The following is a 22,942-nucleotide window of genomic DNA, read 5'->3' on the forward strand; positions in this document are numbered from 1 at the left end:
CAAGCCGACTGGCGCTTTGCACGACGTCCGTCGACCGTCGGCGGTAGCCAGCTCCCCGACCGACCAGGCCGCCGGTGCGAAGCGCGGCTCAGCCGCCGCGGCCCGGGCCTTGCCTCTTGCCTCCCCCAACACCGCCCAGCCGGCTGGCTGCCCGGGCTCCCCGACCTCCTCTCGCGGCCTCCCGGAGGGCGGGTAACCCGGCGAGCAAGCTCGTCCGGCGAAGGCGCCGCCAGGCCCGCGGGTCGTTTGCGGCCAGACGGACCCTAGGGCCGCGGGTAGGCGGCGACTCTACGAAGGGCGTGGAAGGCTGTGGGGCGCCTGGCCTCGCGCCGCGGCGGCCGCCGGAGCTCCGCCCCCGTCCCCGTATAAGTGGCGGCCCCGGCCTGGCCCGCGGCGGCGGCGGCGGCGGTGGCGGCGGCGCAGGGCTCTCCCAGCTCGGCTCGGACGGCCTGTTGAGCCTCCCACCCGCTTCCATAAGGCTTTGCCTTTCCAACTTCAGCTACAGTGTTAGCTAAGTTTGGAAAGAAGACTAAAAGAAGACCCCCGGCCGTTTTCCTTTTTGTTTTTATCATAGTCGTCGTCAGAGGCTTTTTGCACAGAGTTGTTGTATTTTCGGCGGTGCTTTCTTCAGTTTCTTGCACTCCTGTTGACAAACACCTCAGCAGGAGCAGCAGGAACCGCAGAAGAACAAGCGGGGGGCGTCTGGTGTCATGACCAGGACAAGAGAGCAGAGCCGTCAGGGAGGATGCTGTGGTGAGTTGAGCCCACGCTTGGGGTGGAAACAGGTTGGTTCGTTGGAGACCGGCAGCTCCATGCAGGTTTTGGCGGAATGTGGCTCAGCTGTTAACCAGCGTGCTTAGGAGCTCGTTTGACTCATGTTTTGGTGGAGGTTAAGGAAGAAAGGAATTTCAAGGTTTGGGAAAGGAGTTTGCACACAAACGAGGATGGAATCTACTGGACAGTTGGGATTGCCTTGTTAAAAATAGAATGGCGTTTAAGACTGTTGAAACAAGAGTTTTCTTCACTGTATGTGAAGTTTTGCAGATATTGATTGACCAATAATAGGTCATGCTGAATTTCTTATCTACCCATCAGTTTCTAGGTGACTTGATGAAATCTGCGTGGTTTGCCCCATGAAGCAGTTTTTAATAATTGTATTTAATAAGAGCAAATGAATGAGCATTCCAACCTCAGTTCACTCAAGTGACTAAATACGCTTTTTATCTCCCCACTGTGTATCTTTGCAGGATCCTTAGCAAACTACCTGACCTCTGCAAAATTCCTTCTCTACCTTGGTCATTCTCTGTCTACTTGGGTAAGTGACGATCTACAGTAATTCTTACAGCATGCTTGCACAATTTCTTGCTTCCTTTCATTTGGGCCAGTTATATTAAGCCATCTTCCAGTTTTGTCATGCATCTGAAGAAATCAATTGAACACACATGCTCTTAGTTATTTTCACCAAAGATGTTTTCCCATAGGTGTTAGTGAATGCTACTTAATTGTTAGGTTATCATACCTTATGTAGACCAACAGCTAACCAAAGACAGGATTAAAAAGGTCAGGATTATCTTTGCTACTTGTATTGTATTTTGCCTTACAAGGCTTAATAAATGGTAATATCTGCTACTAAGACTGGATGAATGTCTCATTGATATTACTTTCTGTTTTTACATATTTTAAGGTATTTGTCTATTTTTTTTTGTTAAGATAAGTTCCAGCATACCACACTATGAAAATACAGTAGAATAATGGTGTGACTAACAGGCTAAAAATAGCAGTTCTAAGATTAATGTAAATATGGACCCCAAGAACAAATATCTGAGTGATGAAAATTCTGGTCTCTTAAGATGTTATCTGCTAGGTCTATCTTAAAAGCCATCATCCAATGAAAATCAGCAGCTGATTGATAAGTCACCCTCTGACTTCTTACGTGGTCTTGGAAGAGTCCCAGTGTTTCTGTGGGCCTGTGTTCCTTCACCAACACCCCCTGACCCCAAAGAATAATCCCCAAAGGATGATGGATGTGTTTTTGATTATTAAATCATTTTGATTATTAAAATCTTTTAAACAATTGGTCTTATTGTTTAAAGCAATAAATCTGAGTATATTCTATTCATGTGTCATGCGTGATAGTTACAGAACCATAAGTTTCTGTTTTACAGAACTGTAAGTAAGGAGAATGAATTTTGAGAGTAAATTTTGGGAATGTTATTTTCTTTTTAAATTGGAAACTTCTATTGGATCATCCTTAAGACATGAATGCAAACTATAGTATGAGGAAATCTGTACCCATGCCCTTGGGAAATTATTAAGCTAGGTTATCAGCTCTTTAAGAAAGAGCAGTTCAAAGATGGCTTTTTAGAAAGGCCAGCGTCTATCTCCCCAGAGGCTTAGACAGGGATGACTCTGCAAATACATGTAAACAAAGTAGACTTGGCCTGAGTTTCATTTCCGGTAACTGATGATTCTAAGTAGAAATCGAGTGGAACTGCCCGTAATTAATTTAAAGCCAATTAAATTATTCTTCTAATTTAATTCAGTAGTATTGAGTATTTTTATTTTAAAGTGGTACGTGATGGACGTAAGTGTCTGAAATTCTTATCCTGTGATCTGGACCTATCTCTTAGGGGAAGAAGGTGACTAACTTCCAAATACTGATCAAGTTTTAGATTTATATGACCTTTCGTTTGTAAGTTGACAGGTCAGATTTGCTGAAAGAGGGGAACTGTGATTGTTCCAGGAGGATTTGTTTTTTGTCATACAAAACACAAGAAAAATGACAGACGCTTACTCCAGTCTTAAAGATAATTGAGCAAAAGGAGTTCTTGTGGGAAACTTGGATTAAAACAAAACACAGCAATTACAGCCATGTAAGGTTTAGTGAATTTTCACTTCTTGGTGCAGACGAGTGCAAAAAATGAATGCTCTCTAACGCTAGATAATTCTGCCTTTTGAGTGTTGTCTCCTGTTTGACGCTTTGCCTGGTTTTATTCCAACCAAATATATGTGCTTATTTATTATATATGCATATGTATACAAATCTATCTATCCATTGCCCATGGTTTCCTGTACACTGAGTATATAGGTGTTAAGGTAGAAGGTTATATTGGGTTAGATTTGTGTGAGGTTGAATGCTTTTCTTTCTGACTTCATTTCTTTCTGCCAGTGGATCAATATATTTTACTCTATGCTATCAGAATACAAAATATGGTAAGAAGCGAATGCTGTTTTCAAGGAATCTATGATGTAATTTGGTATGGGTTTTAAACAATGTATCTAATTACAAAAAGATAACTAACAGTGTAAGGCAGTGAAAAAGGGTGGCCAGTGTTACTATCTTATGCATCGTGCTATGGACTGTCTCCATTTATGTGCCAGATGTCTGCATGGCGCCAGCTCTTACTTCCTTGGGTTTCTACTCATAGGTCTGCTTCATGCAAAATGCCACCTTCCTGCCCACCCTACGTTATTTTTCCATGTAGCATTTATACCACCTGGCCTACTCTGGGTTTACTTTAGGTCTCTGTTCGCTGGGATGCAAGCAGCATGAACATATAGATCCTGATTTCTGTGTACTGCTGAATTTCTAGTGCCTTCAGTATGGTTCAGAGAAGGCAATGGCACCCCACTTCAGTACTCTTGCCTGGAAAATCCCATGGATGGAGGAGCCTGGTGGGCTGCAGTCCATGGGGTCACTAAGAGTCAGACACGACTGAGCAACCTCACTTTCACTTTTCACTTTCATGGATTGGAGAAGGAAATGGCAGCCCACTCCAGTGTTCTTGCCTGGAGAATCCCACGGATGGGGGAGCCTGGTGGGCTGCCATCTATGAGGTCGCACGGAGTCGGACACGACTGAAGCAACTTAGCAGCAGCAGCAGAATGGTTGGGTACATAGTAGCCTCTCAAAAAGTATTCAGTGCAGTAATGACATTCATTTGGCCTTTGGCTCAGGGCACTGGAAGTAGATGAACATGTAAACAAAACCCTCAAAGTATGATGAGTGCTTGTGGGAGGGCAGGAAATGGAGGTTAGGAAAGAATGGGTGGGTGGGCCTGAGAGCTCACTTGGTCAATGTTTACAGAGGCTTTACCTGATTCTTGGGCTTTGTGAATGTTGAGCCTGTTACTTCTTAAAGCCTAAGCCTTTGGAAATTGGAGCAAGTGGAGTAGTTTTATTCTTCTTTATCAAGGAGGTGGCAAGAGAGAAAATTTTGTGGCACTTGTTTCAAAGTCCTGCTTTAAAGAAACCTAAACAAATTCTTTTGGAAAAAAAACATAGGAGTAAAACAACAAACAAAGAAAGAAGCACCTACTGAGTAGCACAGGGAACTATATTCAATATCGTGTGATAAACCATAATGGAAAAGAATGTGAAAAAGAATGTGTAACTGAATCATTTTGCTGTATACCAGAAACTAGCACAGCATAGTAAGTCAACTGTTCTTCAATAGAGTAACTGCAAGAAAGGGAAGAAAGAAGCAATAGGAATAATATTTCTTATTCTTTATGATAAGAAAGAGGAAATTCTCTCATGGAGGCAGGCTATCACTTGAGGCATTTGTGTGTTTTTGTCTTTTTCGAGGATGGAGATTAGGATAAAGCACCTCCACTCTCCTCATCCCATTTTATTCTTATCAAATCGAAATTTACTTCTTATGTTAAAGCTTAAGAAAATAGGTTAATTTGTTACTCTTACTGACATTTTTATCTTAATGTAAAATTGTCTTTTTATTGTTTTCAAACAAGCTGTATCATATATTTTTAGTCAGTTAGTACAATGTATTTGAAACGTTATTCCTACTTAAGTGGAAGAAATTTTCCATTATCAAAGCAAACTTTAAAAAGCTGTATGAGAAATATGAATTATGGTACTAATTAAACCTCAAACTTCTTGAACATTCATGTAACAAATCTAATGTACCAGAACATTATAGTTAATGAATTAGTCTTACTCTCTATCATTTACAGCCAGGATCCACCGCGTATCCACATCTTTGCTGATTCCACAGTTATTTGCTGTGCTTCTAGTCTGGGCTTTTGCCCTGTGCTGAGGCTTGTGCTCAAGCTCACATCCCAGACCATCAAGTGAGAATCAGTCTTTCAAACACGGTGCTTCCACTGGTTTCCAGACGTTTACTCGTCCTGGTTCACGCCATCCCTCAAGGCCCTACGCTTATGTTAACTTTGAGCTGTGGTTCTAAATAATGTTCATAATCCTCTTCACCAAAGTTTCTGTACCTTGGCACTGTTGACATCTTGGCCTGATTAATTCTTTGTTGTAGGGACTGTAGATGCCAGTAGTAAACCCACCCTCACAGTTGTGACAACCCAAAATAGATCCAGACATTGCTAAGTGATCCCTGGAGGATCACCCCCATTTGAGAAATACTGGTCTACATGAAGTTTATTGTAAATGTTTGCTACAATATGTGCATCCATTTAACTTTGGATGCATCAGATTGTTGTCTTGGCTTTATTAAATGTTTAAAATCATAGGACATAGCAGGATAATACATTGCTCCTTTTACACTAAATTTGTCAAGAGGATGTTAAGACGTTGGAAAGAACTAGGAGTGTAGTACTACTTCCACTCCATAACTATAGAGGCTAGCCTGGGAATTTAGTTTCCTGTAGTGATTCCTCATAGCGATAGGTTATGATAGAACATTATTGTCCTGGTTTAGGTTAACCTCACAAGTCAGCAATGGGGCCTAAAAACTCACAATAAAGTCCATTTTAGACTTCTTACACATTAATTTGCTCAACTCATTTAAAAGTTTCTGTTACTCGTTTTGCAGCAGTGAATTCCAGAATTTCCTGTATACTCTGGAGAGAAGAAATAGGTTTTTTTTCCCCCCCTTTTAAAACTCATCTATGTCAAAATGTTAAAATAATTTATGTATTTATTTTTGACATCTTCATATGGTGCCAGAATTTGAACATATTAACTTCATCTTTTTGATTGTCCTGATGTTTTATGTCTTTGAAATTTATTTCTGAAGTAGAACATAGATTTTAGAATGTTATAGGTAAAATATGAAACTTGAAAGGTAATGTAGTGCATTCTTACCATTTACAAGTTGGGAAACTAGCTCTTACTTGACATTCAAGGCATTCTGATGTTTGTAAACTACGATACTGTAGTTTCATTCCGGTTCAGTAGCAAACTCCTTTATGCCTCTCAATCTCAGGCCTGGCTAGAAACCTCATAAAAAAAGGGAACAGGTTTTATCTCAAAAAAAACCTTCTTGAACTTGGAAACTGTATGCTTTTCTGGAATGATAAGTATGTTTGTTTCATTAATATGCTTTTTCTCTCAGGTTTACTTAGTAATTGGACAGGATATTTTCCACTGTGCCAGGATGAATAGTTTTAACACCTGACCGCATTCAATCCATAGAGGAACTGTTGACTTTGAAAATCTCCTGATATAGTTGGAAAGTGCTCTTTTGTTAGGAAGCAATTTTTTGAGTATAATTGACTAGAAAGTCCCCCCCCCGCCCAAATCTGTCAGAACCTTTTCTCTTGTCCCCTTATTCTAGGGGGACCGAATGTGGCACTTTGCAGTGTCTGTGTTCCTGGTGGAGCTCTATGGGAACAGCCTTCTCTTGACGGCGGTCTACGGGCTGGTGGTGGCAGGCTCGGTGCTGGTCCTAGGAGCTATCATTGGCGACTGGGTGGATAAGAATGCCAGACTGAAAGGTGAGTGGTGTCATAGGAGCCTCTGTCTTCACGGGACCAGTGCCTGCGCTAGAGAGAAGCCGCTGTGACTCACCCACTGCACCTCTGCAGCCCCTACCTGGGTGGTAGGGTGCTCAGTGGCAGCACCCCTGCTTGGAGAGTCCTGGGACTCCCGCAGATAGATGGGATATCAGGATATTGAGTTTATAGATTTGGGGAGGTATCTTTTTTGGCTCTTCATAAATTACAAATGTTAATGATTAACATCATAGCACTTTTCTGTGAACCATGTTAAACATTAAAAGTTTACTTAACTCTGGCATCTTTTTAACCAGGACTTGCACTGGAGTTCATTTAATATAATGTTCCTGGGACAGCTTTAACATCTGTCTCCTGGGGTACTGTGTTTCATATAGGTGGGTGTGTAGGGGAAGTGGAAACAATGGATTTAAAAAAGAGTATCTGATCACAGAGAGCTGAATTATTAATTTTTTAAGAAAAAAGAAGAAATGATAGTATACTGACATTAATCTAGATCATTAATACTGAAATCATTAAGTATTGTATAAGAAAGAGAACAGTTCAGTTATTCTGAATTTAAGGGCAATTTGGATAATAATTCAGGGCAGAATTTCCTAGAATTAGTCAGCTGATAATGCTAAGACCTGGCCATGTCTGTCGTAGTCATTGGGGAAAGATTGAGGTATCTGTTTCTTTCAACTCAGGATGACTGCCCCTGGTTAGAGAGCAACTGGATTATCAAATTCTAGGACTTGATGCTATTAGTAAAATGGCCAAGGTGGACGTTATTTTATTTTGAGAATCAATAGACCAGAGAACATACACCATATAGAAAAAGGTTTTGTATCCTAGAAAAAAATTCCCAATTATTTACATCATTATACATAAGGGCATGGAAATGTTATATATAGAGACCTTTAATCTTATGATTGTTGAACACTGAAATTGTAAGTTAGGAAAGAATTTGAGTTGGATGAAGAGGAGTTTGGTGGGATAGCAATCTTGTACTTATCCGTTGTAATCAACTCATGTGTCTACCTCCATGGAAATCTTTGATGTCTCTAGGCTGAGTTAGCGAGAGACACTTGTTTTTTTCTGCACTCCCATTACAGCTTTGTTAATACCTCTGCTATTTCACTTATGCTCTTATAATTATCTGTTCACGTGTGTACCCTTCCTGTGGTCTGTGGGGTTCTGAAAGCCAAAAATCTCATTCAGTTGGTATTTAAGCCTTGTACAATAACAGAATGACTTATGTGTTGGGATTTTATTTCAAACTAATTTCAGAAAGCAGTTTGTTTTGTCTCGAGGCTTTGATATAACCTTCCAAGCCAGAATGAGCTTTACTGTCCTTAAAGGCAAGAGCTATAATTATACCTTTCATATTCAACCCTCTGTGTTTTTCAGAGTGCTTTCATGAGTATTTTATTTGAGCATCATAATCACCCCATAAAGTAAGGAAGGCAGATAGATGTGTATTACATCCTCACTTTATAGACAGAGACACAAGAGTTTAAGTATGCTGCCCTAGATCCTCTGTGTAGTGAGCGGCAAAGGAAGGACCCCAGGGTGTCCTTTCCTGGTATCCTGGCCCATGCTTGTGTCAGCTCTTGGTCTGCACGGACGCCTCACTCTCAGAAGGTTGGCATTTTTCTCTGAGGAAAGGTGTAGTTTAGAATTTCATAGCAAAGCAAATGGCTTTAGAATTCTAAAAGGAACACACTGCTGCCTTTTTCTTGGCAATTTTTTATGTGTCTTTCCTACTCATCCGTACGATCTTATCAAATTCAGCCCGCCATCTAGGAGGTTATGAATTCCGTGACCTCTTCCTTAGCCTCTTGCATGTTCTTATTTTTGCCTAAGCTACAAAGGGCTGAGACGTGGATCTTGTTTATCTAATATAGTTCTGTTTATGACCATATGCTTTCAAGAAAATAAATGAAAATGCGGTCATTATGAATGGCTTTATCAGGGAAAATGAGAAGTACTTCTTTATTCTGTCTGCAAGTTTTACTGCTCTGATGTGATATGCTGGGTCCTGCTAGAAATAGTTCAGGTAAGAATGTTTTCATTTCTTGTAATTTGCATATGCATTAATACAGTAAACAGTGATGCGTGGATGAGAACAGCTCCATTGAGATGCTTGGTGTGTGAACACTTTGTTTCTCCCTCTGAATAGTGGCCCAGACTTCACTGGTGATCCAGAACGTTTCGGTCATCCTGTGTGGAGTCATCCTGATGACGGTTTTCCTACATAAGAACGAGCTTCTGACTATGTACCATGGATGGGTTCTTGTAAGTTCTCAACAAGATTTTTGATGGCAGAAAGTTAATGTGTCTGTTAGTGATAAAAGAGGAAAACTCTCTGAGGCTAGGGAATGTCTTTTTGCAAATAAGCCCTGTTAAATTTAATCTCATAGTTTCATTGAGTTAGACAAAGCTGTGATCCATGTTACTTTAATATCCCCTACCACTTTTCTTTTGTTTGGGTTTTATTTTTTTGCCCATAACAGGCATTCATTATGTGTTGTTTGAATTTAAATTTTGTTCTATTGGTTTTTTTCCTTTTGTGTTTTAATGGCAGTTCAAAGAGTTTATTACATAATCCAGCTGCTAGCCTTCAGGTCATTAGTATTAACCTATAATTTGTTCACACCATATAAGAGATGTTATCCATATATATAAATCAGTCATGATTGTGGTCCTCCAATAATAATTGGTATTTGTATTTGAGGACATGCAGTAGATAACTTCTCACACTTTAATTTCATAAGAGCTTGACAAAAAGAGCACAGAGATGGGTGTCGTGGAAAACAATAAATTTGGTGTCACTAGTAAGTCTTCTTAGGTATATTTGAATTGATATTGTAGAGTTCCAAAGCTAGATGGACAAAAAATCTTCTACTCTTTTCCCTTCATTTTGTTGATGAAAAAGTGAGGCAAGGTGATGTTAGCTGATTGCCTGTGGTCATGCAACTGGAAAATGTCAGAACTCTGATTTAAACGCAAGACTTTTCACTTCCCCTTCAGTGTTTCTTCCAAAGGACATATTTATGGGAGGAATTAAAAACTACCCCAAGGTTAACACTCTGTGATAACCAGGTCATATGAATGTGCATATATTTTCTATCATGTCTACCACGGATGGGGCTTCCCAGGTAGCTCAGTGGTAAAGAATCCACTTGCCAAAGCAGGGAACGCAGATGTGCTTTGATCCCTGGGTTGGGATGATCCCCTGAAGTAGGAAATGGCAACCCATGCCAGTATTCTTGCCTGGAGAAGTCCATGGACAGAGAAGCCTGGCAGACTTCAGTCCATGGGTCACAGAGAGTCAGACATGACCAAGCACTCAATATGTTTTTGTACCACAGAAGATACAGATTAGACAGATATTATGCCCTTTAACTTGACCACTGCTGTCTTATTATTTCATGTCTACAAGTAAGATGATTTTTTATAATTTATGAAATTAAAATAAAAATTTTATTATGCTACCCAAGACCAGTCGGTACAGTGTAGTAAAACTGACATTTTAATGTTTTTCCTGTAATTCCTTAGACTTCATGCTATATCTTGATCATCACGATTGCAAATATTGCAAACTTGGCCAGTACTGCTACTGCAATCACAATCCAAAGGGACTGGATTGTTGTTGTTGCAGGAGAAGACAGAGGCAGATTAGCAGGTAATTTGCTCTTTTCTTTCTACCAAATGGTTTATGTTAGGATTCACTTTAAATCAGTGGTAATAACTGAGGCTTAAGCCTTTTTTTCTGAGTAATTTTAAGGAATAATAAATTGAAAGTATAGTCTTTTTCTTACATTATCAATCTCAGCACAAAGGTGTATCTCACTGTTAAGAAGCTAATTTATAGGCTAGTGACCTTCTCTTTTATTCTATGAAAACCTGGCAAATAGAAGAATATTTCTTTTGAGCTCTTTCTTTCTAATACTTAAAACAGTGAATATCTGACATGAATTTATCATCATAGTATGGTTATTATTACCAGTAAATATTGTGGATGTGACTTTTATCTAAACAAATAGAAAGAAATATGTGGCTCAGTTGGTAAAGAACCCTCCTGCCAACGCAGGAGATGCGAGAGTTGTGGGTTCGATTCCTGGTCAGGAGTATCCCCTGCCGAAGGAGATGGCAACCTGCTCCAGTATTCTTGCCCAGGAAACTCCGTGGACAGGGGAGCCTGGAACACAACAGCCCGTGTGGCGGCAAAGAGTCGAACATGACTGAATATGCAGCACACACACAATTCTAGGACAGACTCTAGAAGTTGATTCCTTTAACTTTAAAGTTATAGTGGTAACTTTTATTACATTATGTATGATGCACTGTAATTGCTGTTATGAACACTAAAGAAGTAGAGGATAGAATGTAGGTCTTACAGAGCTTGCATTTTAGTTGTCCATTAGAAATGTGCAAGAGGGCAAACAAAGGCTGAAGAATGCCTACAAAGCAATATATCCATTACATCAGTACCTGGGCTTAGAGTAACCTACCTTCCTCAATATTCCCTACTTACCCCCTACTCCATACAGCACCCAGACACAGATGGATTGAAATTGCACCGAGTAAAGGAGGAATGTACACTGTTTACCGAACAGGTCAGCTGAGTCAGCTGTGCTAGTCACTGAGATTAATGGGTATCACAAACTCGTTGCCAGCCACCCTGACTGACAAGACCATTCCCGATCACTTTAGTGGCTTATCCCAGGACACAGAGGCAAGATTAAGTACTGGGGTTAGCAAGCAACTTTGTTTGACTAGACATGTAGTTAAAAAAAAAAAAAATAGGAAGTTGAGAGGAAGGGAACAAAATCTGTGAAAGGTCTACATGAAGAAAGAGAAGGATTTGCTTAAGTCATCACTTTGTGATCGCAGTAATAATACTGCTTCAGATAGAGATACCACAGTGATTTTAGAGGTCAGTGAATATGGAAGATGAATTTAGCACAGGAAAGCCTGTATTGCAGGAAATTCTCTCTGGAACTAAAGTAGTGATTCTCATTGATTTTTCTTCCTGTGATCATTTACTAATAGGAAATAATTCCATATCTCTTTTTGTCACATAGAATTAAGAGATAAGATTTTGTCCTTTTTTGGGTATTTTTCCCTGTTATTTTCTTCCTCTTTTAGTGTGTTAAGGATGTAACGTATGTCCATATTCTGAAATTCAAAGGGTACAAAAGGATATATTTTAAAAATAGATCACATATATCTGTTGAAATATATTTGGGGGAAAAGTTAAGCTTTTAAGATGATTTTCTTTCTCTTTTCTGAATTTCTTATCTCATGCTGACTCTGTGAAGTCTGTAGAATCTATAATTGGAAAAAAAAAAAAAGCCCTGAGTAAAGAGAAAGTGCTCAGAATCTTTAATTTGTGTTAAATATCTAAATAAATAAATAACAAAACAAAGATCCCATGTAACTTTCTGGGACCTTTCTGACTATAAAGTGATATTCCAGGAAAGCAATAAAAATATGACTGGCCACTTCTCAGCTGTCTTTCTTTATTTGAGGAATTATTGCATAATGGAAGAATCCGGGCTAACCAGACTATTTTCTGGCACCCCACTCCAGTCCTCTTGCCTGGAAAATCCCATGGACGGAGGAGCCTGGTAGGCTGCAGTCCATGGGGCTGTGAAGAGTTGGACACGACTGAGCGACTTCCCTTTCCCTTTGCTTTTCCTGGAGTTTCTCGAGTTTGAGAAAGGAAGGAAGCTGCCTGCTGAACTCTTGTCCATTGTGGATTAGTTTAGGAAGTGGTGCTGTTTCAAATTCAGCCGCAAGTACAGGATAGAGCCTAAAGAAGCTCTCCATGTTGTTTTTCCTCAAGTTTTGACTTCCATATTTGTTTAAAAACTAATTAAAAATGGTCCTTCAGAATGGGAACAGGTAATTCTTCCATGCTGGGGGTCAGCAAGGCTCTCACCGTGGATTTTCGGTACTGTTCCTGCTATAAGTCAGAGGTACAGAACAGATCAAGAAAGAGGAGGGTAAAGGAAACGTAGAAGAGAAAGGGGAGAGACTCCAGCTGCCACCTGTGCTACCTCTGGTTTCGTGTCTCTCCACACACATACACATCTGTTCCGGGCAGGAGCAATTTATGTTCATGCAGGCGATCTTTGAGGTTGCTGGCAAAGACTGTTAGAAACCAAGCAGGAGGCTGGGCAGGACCAACTGAACTCATGTGCATCACGCACATATGTGTGCATATGTGTGTAAAGTGTATGTGATGGGGTAAGACTGTGCTCATTAAGAGAGAGGGTTGTCAGCTGGAAGCTAATTGTTCCCAATCCCTCATCCCAATGTTTCTTGTTTTCAGAGTAGTTTATAAAATTGGAAGTTATATCACTGAGGGTAAAGAACAAGAGAGATAGTCCCTGGAAGGTTGAAAAGTTTTATAATTTCAGTGGCATCAGGTCAAAATATAGTTGTTACCATCCAGTTTAGACAGCTCCAGAAAAGGTACTCTTCTTCCACATAAATACTGTTAATCTGTCGACTGAGTTGTCTAAGTACTTGATTTAGTTAGTGTCTTACTAAAGCCTTCTCTTGAGCCATGACCCTTAGCCTGTCAAATCTGTTTGAAACTCACTTCCTTTCCCTGACTTTTTATTCCATCTGTTGTTTTATTTCCTTCTTCATTTCCTTTGTTAATCACTTTTTGTTCATAGCGTCTGAGATTTTTCTTGTCCATCATTCTAGAGAAACATCTGCTGGTTGGCTTGATCAAGTAAGGTAGATACATTTCTTGTTTGAACTCCATTGACTAAAAATTGATTTCATATTTGAAGTAGACAAACCTGCTAGGTGCTATTTGCTCAGCAAATCTGTTCTTTATTATTCTATGAGATATATACCCTTTATAACAGCAAGTAGTTACTGATGTCCTGCTCTGTCACAGCTGCAGCTGAAAACAGTTAATTGGAATTAAATGAGCACACATTTGTGTGTTTGCATAAGAGTCAATACAAGCTTGTGAAAAAGAGTATGTTTGCACATTGAGAGGATCAGCTCTTCTCTAACTTGTTACCAGTAAAATGGTTAGGTCTTTTTCAAAAATTGTTTAATTAATTCTGCTTCCGAAAAATGAACTCTCTTTTCTGATACTACATTACACCTAAACATTATTAGCTTCCTCAGATAGAAATTTCTAAATTTTGATAATAAAGAAAAGAAATTGGTGGCCTTAGGAAGTTTCATGAGCACTTGAAAAGGGAGGTAGTAAAAAAGTAACAAATCATTTTAATTAAATTTCATTGTTGTTCTAAGGCCTTCAGATCCAAGTGTATGTTTTCATTAGTATTTGATTTTTAGATTCAAGTTATTGAGTTATTAGGAGCAATCCTGTATTTCCATGTTAGGAAATTATTAGCAGGGGCAGATGGAAGTTAATGAGGCCTCTGCAAAATTGGTTATGCATAAGATCAATGAAAACTGCCTTTGCTTCTCAAGTGAAAGGTGAAATATGTCAAAGTTCTCCTGTTATCATGCAGGTGTTCTGCGTGCATAGGACTGATTGGAAGGCAGTTGAGTACCAGGAAGAGTGAGAGAAAGAATAATGACAGTTTTCTGTTAATGTGCTTATTAGTCACATAATGCTTTTCCAGGGTGCCCCACATGATTGATAAGAACTTTCTCAGTTTTCACTCTGTGAGATAGAAAATGAGAAAGTAGGTTATTTTCTTGATTTCCTCTCCTTTATGCATCTTGCCCTCCACTCTTAATTCAGCTGTATGTTCCCAGGGTCATACCCAAAGACCTTGTTATCACTGCAAAACCCTCCACTTCCTTAATCTCAATCTTTGGCATCCAAGACGTGACCTATACCTCCTGCCTTATCAGCTCCCTCCTCCTGGTTCCCCAGCCACAGCAGCGCTCCAGCCTGGTTGGCACCTACAAGTCATCGATTCCACTGCCTTTCCACTGCTCATGACCCCCTTTTTTCTCCTCTCCTTACCCAGTTTAAATTCCAAACGCAGTCTTTCCAACCATAGGAACGCCTCCTAGTATACACCCTCAGCTCACTTGGCCTCCTCTCCTTTTGTTCTTTTCCTTTCATAAGATCCTGCTTAAATCCAACTCTCCATGGTAGCACATGGCTGGTGGAAAAAAAAAAAATGCACAATTTTGCTCACTGCTCTCGCTTAAAGTTCATGACCACTGGGTTCAAGCTGGCCCTTTCATGCTGCTGTGTGACTGTGTGATCATAGTTTCCTCTGGCCCCTTCCTCCTCCCACTTTCCTAAAGGACTGTGTCTCACTTTTTCCTCATACATTCAGTACTGCCTCTCCCATCCTCACTTTCGCTGATGACCTTGCCTTGTATTCTGCTGAGAAAGTGGAAAAATGAGAACTTTCACGTGCTCCCATCTTCACGTCCCTCTTCCCGCCTGTACCTACAGCCATGCACGTGACCTACACTCTTGAATTGCTTGTGGTCCTATCCAAGAACAGCTCTGCCGCTTGTGCAGCAGACTCAGATTCTGTCCTTTCTCATCTACTGAATCGTTCACATTAGCGTATAAACATGCTGTAACTTTGCTCATCTTAAAAATGCCCTTCTTTACCCCCTCTATTCACTCCCATTTCTTTATTCTCCTTCTGAACAAAACTTAACAAAAAGAAATATCTGTGCTCAGTCTTCCCAATTCCTTTGCTTGGTTGGGGCCTTGCTTTCCATAATACCAGGGCTGGGGTGGGGAACGGGGGCAACATTCACATTGTGAAGCTGGGCGGTGCCACTCACTTAGAATATAATAGAAATGGTGTCCCCTGGAGTTGGCACCAACCTCTTTAACCAGCTTCAATCAGGCATTTGCCCTTATTGCTCACTAGAACTAGTCTTTTTAAGGTCCTCAATACCTTCCATGTGACCTGTCTAGAGATGCTTCTCATTGCTCATCTTTCTTGACTTAACGGCATTGCTTGCCAATTGATCACTTCCTCCTCTTTGAAACATTGCTCCCTGTTGGCTTGGGACACCACACTCTCCTGGTTTTTCTCCTCTTTTGCTGGTTCCTCTTCATCTTCCTGACCTCTGAACAGTGGCATGCCTGGGACTCAGTCTGCAGACCTTATCAGTCTATACTCACTCTCTTGGTCTCCTCCAGTGTCTTTGGTTTAAAAAACAAGCAGCTGGTGGTGACTCACAGATCTGGTACCTACTTACTCCCTGGACTCCAGACCTGTATGTTTTAATTGTCTGCTTGACAGAGCCTCTTGAATGTCAGTAGACTTAGAGAAATGAACATCTGTAGAACCAAATGCTTATGCTTTTGTCCAAACCTGATTCATCTGAAGTCTTCCCTTTCTCGGTAAGTGAAAACTCTATCAATCCAGTTGTTGCTCAGTATAAAAACTTTAGAGTCATCTGTAATTCCTCTCTTTCTCTCGCATACCATAGCTAATCTGTTTCAAGTCTTCCTGATTCCCCTCTAGCTTATGTCCAGTATCTGCTTCTCTGTTTCCACCGTTACTGTCTTGCTCCCCCCACATCCTCTCCCACCTGTCTCCTTGGCTCCACTGTTATCTACAACCCCCAGCCCACCCACGCACACACACAGTTATTGCACCCCCACCCCCCACACACACTTACTGCACACACACACTGCACCCACACCCACCCACGCACACACTTACTTCACCCTCACCCCCCACACACACTTACTGCACACACACACTGCACCCACACCCACCCACGCACACACACACTTACTTCACCCTCACCCCACACACACACTTACTGCACACATGCACTTACTGCACACACACACACCCACACACACACTTACTTCACCCTCACCCCACCCACGCACACACTGCACCCCCACCCACCCACACACACACACACTTACTGCACCCCCACCCACCCACGCACACACACACTGCATCCCCACCCCACCCATGCACACACTTACTGCACCCACACCCACCCATGCACACACTTACTGCACCCCCACCGACCCATGCACACACACACTTACTGCACCCCCACCCACCTACGCACACACTTACTGCACCCACACCCACCCACGCACACACATACTTACTGCACCCCCACCCTACCCACACACACAATTACTTCACCCCCACCCACCCATGCACACACATACTTACTGCACCCCCACCCCACCCATGCACACACTTACTGCACCCTCACCTACCCACACACACACTTACTGCACCCCCACCCCACCCATGCACACACTTACTGCACCCCCACCTACCCACGCACACTTACTGCACCCTCACCCACACACAGACACACTTACTGCACCCCCACCCCACCCACGCACACACTTACTGCACCCCCACCCACCCACTCACACACATACTTACTGCATGCCCACCCCATCCACGCACACACATACTTACTGCACCCCCACCCCACCCACGCAGACACTTACTGCACCCTCACCCACCCACACACACACACACTTACTGCACCCCCACCCCACCCATGCACACACTTACTGCACCCCCACCCACCCACGCACACACTTACTACACGCAGTTTTCTCATCACAGAAGCCAAAATGAACCTTTAAAAATACAAGTCATGTGGTACCACCTCTCTGTTCATTAGCTTCAAAAGGCTTCCTGAGTCATTCAGCATAAAAATTGATTTCCAAGTAGTAGGCTAGGATCCTGCATGATTGGGCCAGTCTGTCTCTCTCTGACTTCATCTCTTCTTATCCTCTCCCTTCTTCATTCTGCTGCAGGCTTACTGTCCTCCTCGCTGTTTCTGGGCATGCTCCTCCTGTTCCAGGATTTTTGCACTTGCCTTGGCCTGGGATTGTCTTTTCCCTAATACTCACAGGACTCACTCTTTTGCCTCCTACTGCTTCATGCCTTTGCTATGATGCTCTCTTTTTTTCCGTGAGTTCTTCCCTGACCTTGCCATATATAGAACTGAAGTTTCCCCCTTTCCCTGAGCACTCTCTATGCCCTTTTTCTGTGGTACTTTTCACTCTAGTCTTTAATGAACATTTGACTTGCTATGTATTTATATGCTTGTTGATTGTCTTTGTTTTCCCATGTGAGTATAAACTTCATGAAGACGAGAAGGGTATTCATTTTTCGTCATAGCCTAATTCATGATAAGCATTTAATAAATGCTTGTTGAAATAAATGAATGTAGAGTTACTATTGAATTAATTTTAAAAAAGCAGATGTTAGACTAATTTATATAATCCTAGAGAATTATGATTTTTGAGGCAAGTTTAATGTGATTGCTCCAAACAGCAATTGATTTTCTACCAAAATAGTTTGCTTACAGAGTGCTTTTAAAAATTTACATCTTAGAAATCAATACTCTTGGTTTATGAGTTGTGTTATGTAAGTGGGCAGTCTCTCTTTGATAGATTTGCACACTTACCTGCCTTTTTCACCTATCTCTGTAGATATGAATGCCACAATACGAAGGATTGACCAGTTAACCAACATCTTGGCCCCGATGGCTGTTGGCCAGATTATGACATTTGGCTCTGCAGTCATTGGCTGTGGTTTCATTTCGGCATGGAATTTGATATCCATGTGTGTGGAATACTTTCTGCTCTGGAAAGTTTACCAGAAAACCCCTGCTTTAGCTGTGAAGGCTCCTCCTAAAGAGGAAACTGAGTTGAAACGGCTGAATTTATACAAAGGTAAACTCAACAAAGTGTTCAATCCCTTTATTTTGATCTTATTTTGATTTTATTTGCAGCTCTTATATGTTGGTTGAGACCAAAATAATTTTGAATTTATGTCAGGTTTAGTTATTAATGATGGACTGCATGAGGTTAACTATATCAACATGGTAATAAGTTAAAACCCAGTCTTTTGAGGATCTGTGGAACAAATCTGGGTTGAACCTCAAGGGGTTGGAATGGGACCTCTGGCCCTTTTTCTTAATGTGAATAGCAGGCACAGAGGAGCAATTAATTGAGGGCTGGGCAAAGTTGAGCATGGTAATGAGAAGAACACTGGGGGAAAGAGAAGAGAATTCCTAGAAGTCTGTAAAGAAGGGAGCTGCCTGCCATTTGTGGGACAGTGGAAGAGAGGGAGGATATGAGGGTGGGCATTTTTCAAGAAGAGAAGAGGAAGTTAGGCTTCTGAGCAAATGGAATCTTAAATGGGCCCCGGAAATAAGGTTGTGTATTTTTCTCAGACAATTTTTATATTTTATCTGTTAAGTTTTCCTGCTGTTTACTTTGGTGGGATTAAATTTCTGAGAGAGAGGGGCAATGGGGAGGGGAGAAGTATCAATAGTATTTTGTTTATAACATAAATACTTGGAGTTTATTCCTTGGCTGAAATCCTTAGATGAGTGAAAGAAAATACATATTATATTGTAGTAGCCGAGGGTGTCCATGGGTGATGCCCTCCATAGGTGAGGGAATGAGGAGAAGAAAATTACTGAGTAAGGTAGTTAGCTTTTTCTTTCATGTCCCCTCCCTCAAATAATAATGTCTTTTATTAACAGAATCTGAGCCAAAACCCCTGGAGGGAACTCATCTAATGGGTGAGAAAGACCCTGACATCCATGAACTTGAACACGAGCAAGAGCCAAGCTGTGCCTCCCAGATGGCTGAGCCCTTCCGCACTTTCCGAGACGGATGGGTCTCCTATTACAACCAGTCTGTGTTTCTGGCGGGCATGGGTCTTGCTTTCCTCTATATGACTGTCCTGGGCTTCGACTGCATCACTACAGGGTACGCCTACACTCAGGGGCTGAGCGGGTCCATCCTCAGTATTTTGATGGGAGCATCAGCCATAACTGGAATAATGGGAACTGTAGCCTTTACATGGTTGCGTCGAAGGTGTGGCCTGGTTCGGACTGGTCTGATCTCAGGACTCGCACAGCTTTCCTGTTTGATCTTGTGTGTGATCTCCGTCTTCATGCCTGGAAGCCCCTTGGACTTGTCTGTTTCACCTTTTGAAGATATCCGTACTAGGTTCATTCAAACAGAACCACTTTCAGTTACACCTACAAAAATATCTGAAATCATCTCTACAACTGATACGCACATGTCAAACGGGTCTGTTCCTGCTAGTATTGTCCCAGAGATGAGTTCTAAATCCGTGCCTATAATCTCTGTCAGCCTGCTGTTTGCAGGCGTCATTGCTGCTAGAATCGGTAAGAAGTCTCCTTTTGTATATTGATTAATTAAAGTGTCTTTTTGCAATGGAGGTTCAGATAACTTAGCAGAAATTGGGCTAAAATATTTCCTGAATGTTAATTTAAGCAAAATCCACTCTTTATTCTTATGTATAATCCAGTCATTTATTAGGAAAATTTAACTTTATAGTTTGAAAGAATCTGTATTTTGTAGAGTGTGTATGTATATATACTTTCCTAAAACATGGTTAGAGCTTGAAGCTTTTTACTGAGTGGATATCTTTCTCTTTTAATGTAATCTAGTTAATCTTAAAAAAGATATTAATAATAATTATAATTTTAGTAATTTAGAGCCTTTTTATTATTATAACTCTACCGAAAGGACTGTAACTTAGCAAACAGTTCAATACAATAAAGTTAAGAAAAGTGGGGTTTAAGTTAAAAAAAATAAGACACAATAGTTAGAGAAAAATCCTTCAGAGGTCTTCTCTAGCTGATGTTTCTTTGTTGTATACTTTGCCAAACAAATGATTTTTATAGCCCTGAAAGGAAGCATAATGTAAAAACCTCTTATAGGGGAAAGTTTAAGTAATCATTAATAGACTACTGATGAATTATCTCTGTCTGAATTCATTCTTGAAATGAAACCATATTTATCTTGTGATACAAAGCAGTTCATTAATTTATTAAGGATATTAATATTAAAGCAAGACAGCTTTATTGTAGGGGCCTTAGGACTGAAGCAGTAAATGTATTAATGGCTTAAAGTTTCCTTACACTTTAAACCTGAGAATATATTAGGTCCGTTCATTTTAAACTTTAAAAATACTAGTAATTATAATAGGATTTATTATGTCTCTGATTTCAGAGTTTTGCTTTCAGAGTATGAATAATCAGAGAAAAGAATTATTTCTTATGGCTGTAAAAACAATTTCTTGAAACCAGTAATAACACAGTATTTATTAATGAAAAATAATTCTCTAAAATTCAACTATGATAAATACACATATGGTGACTTTAAGGTAATTGTGTTAAGTATGTATTTTGTATATGTCAACAGATATTTAGTGTATAGTTCTGAAATGTATGGCTCTAAGTTAAAATTAAGTTTCTAAGAAATACCTTTTCTTTTAGGTCTTTGGTCCTTTGATTTAACTGTGACACAGTTGCTGCAAGAAAATGTTGTTGAATCTGAAAGAGGCATTATAAACGGTGTGCAGAACTCCATGAACTACCTTCTCGATCTTCTGCATTTCATCATGGTCATCCTGGCTCCGAATCCTGAAGCTTTTGGGTTGCTCGTGTTGATTTCAGTCTCCTTTGTGGCAATGGGCCACATCATGTATTTCCGATTTGCCCAGAAAACCCTGGGCTCCCAGCTTTTTGCCTGTGGTCATGATGAGCAAGAAGTTACAGATGCAGATCAAGCTAACACTTCTGACGTGTAACACAGTTCGGCTGTTGCCGCCCCTGTTACTAGATTATGTAGAGCACATGTGCATATTTTGTTCTTCAGAATTCCAATAAATTGCTGGGTGTCTCTCTCTGGTTTTACCATAGCTATGCCTTGAGGGCCAAAAGCTAGTTAGGAAACAAGCCAGGAGAAATGAGCTGGTTAATTTCCCTTATATTTAAGGATAGGAAAAAAAAACGAGAGAAATTCAATTGAAATACAGAGACTAGAATAGTAACACTGTTTCCCTATTTCTCATAAGAGTGTAAAATTTTCCAGAGAAGAGTGATTAGTCAGGTGAATTAAGTTATTTCTTGGCAGATATTTATTATCTGCTCTAGAATTCAGATATGTCAGGTTGCCCTAACACTCTTGTTCAAGTGTAATTAATTTACTTTTTAAAAAATCTTATTCTCAATTATATTATAAAAACAAATTCTCTTCCAAGTTTGAAAATTAAAGTTTGATAACCGGTATTATCCTTGTTGGTCCTATTGCTGTTAAGGGATTGACATATATGTGGAGAAATTAAATACTTAACTAGAATTCTTTAATAGGGTTTATGGTTTAACTTTAGAGAGCACCTTTGTATTTTTCTTGTCAGCTAGGGCAAAATATTGTATTAAGCATATGTAGCACTTCATAAAATGGCTTATTGTGTCAGCTACAGGTAAAAGCAAAGCTATAGGGTAGATTTATAATACGGTGAAGGCATGAGGACTGCAAACGTGCCAGCAGTTTGGCCACAGAAGCTAGAAGTTAAAAGTCACACGAAGGTCAAGATCTGTACTTAACTCATGCCACTATCCTTCATGATCTCCGTCTTGGAACATGAGGGAGTTGGCCAGTTAAATGTAGAAAGCAGGCCCAAACTTGGAAAGGTTTTGTTTTTATAAATCATTTGATTTACTCGGTAGAACATTTTTACTTTTACTGTTTTGTACCCAGGAGTTATTTTTACCTAGTCGTAGAGCAAAACTGTTCATAAATGTATCCCTTTCAAATGTCTGTGAGGAAAATGGAGGGAAAAAAATCCTTTTTTATATATATTTTTTCAAAACTGTTTTGCAAGTCATTTTGCAGCATGCCAATACCAGTGGCATACTTTGCCTTAACCATTCATGCACTTTCTTGGAGACTGCAATACATTGCGCTGAGCACTTTCTTTTTTCTTGAGGTTTAATCTGTTTCTTCTTTCTACAGTATGATGTAATGATTTGCTATGTTGTAAAATCTTTGTAAAATATTTCTATATAAAAACATTTTAAAAAATCTTGACTTCTTTTTCCTGAGTTGCGTTCCCTTGTTGTTTAATATTGCTTTTGTTAACAGAACATCTGTTTTAGATAGTATCTGTTTCTAAAGATCTATAATGTTATAATAATTCACAATTTTAAGTGTTATCTCCCTGGTTATATGTCTAGTTTATGGTGGCTTGGGTAACAGTATAGTAAACATGAGCCCCGGAACTCATTCTTTGACCTTGAAGAAGTCACTTTAAGCTCTCTTGAATTCTATTTTCTCTTCTGTAAATTGCAAGTGTTATTATAAAACCAGCTGTACCTACATCACAGTTTCCCTGAATGAGTCAAGTAAGGTACTTCTTGTAGAAGCACTTTGTGGACTATACGACAAGGTAGTATTAATAGTATTACTAGAAGTC

The 22,942-nt window shown here is 40.3% G+C and overlaps 1 protein-coding gene across 1 annotated transcript; it reads left to right on the forward strand.

Annotated features, from left to right (window-relative positions):
- The first annotated feature begins 426 nt into the window (after positions 1–426).
- Positions 427–22,490, forward strand: SLC40A1 (solute carrier family 40 member 1). The gene is made up of 8 exons (XM_068967353.1): positions 427–753; positions 1,248–1,315; positions 6,548–6,707; positions 8,887–9,002; positions 10,266–10,392; positions 18,130–18,372; positions 19,191–19,844; positions 20,961–22,490. Exons 1-8 carry the CDS (start codon positions 711–713, stop codon positions 21,272–21,274), a joined length of 1,725 nt encoding a protein of 574 aa, XP_068823454.1. The 5' UTR covers positions 427–710; the 3' UTR covers positions 21,275–22,490.
- The last annotated feature ends 452 nt before the right edge of the window (positions 22,491–22,942 follow it).

This window comes from Capricornis sumatraensis, chromosome 3, assembly GCF_032405125.1.
Source record: "Capricornis sumatraensis isolate serow.1 chromosome 3, serow.2, whole genome shotgun sequence".
Classification (NCBI taxonomy): Eukaryota; Metazoa; Chordata; class Mammalia; order Artiodactyla; family Bovidae; genus Capricornis; species Capricornis sumatraensis.

Coding starts and splice junctions, on each gene's coding strand:
- SLC40A1 (XM_068967353.1), top strand. CDS start 711: ATGACCAGGACAAGAGAGCAGAGCCGTCAGGGAGGATGCTGTG. Junction 18,373..19,190: donor ACGGCTGAATTTATACAAAG/GTAAACTCAACA, acceptor TTTTATTAACAG/AATCTGAGCCAAAACCCCTG. Junction 19,845..20,960: donor CGTCATTGCTGCTAGAATCG/GTAAGAAGTCTC, acceptor CTTTTCTTTTAG/GTCTTTGGTCCTTTGATTTA.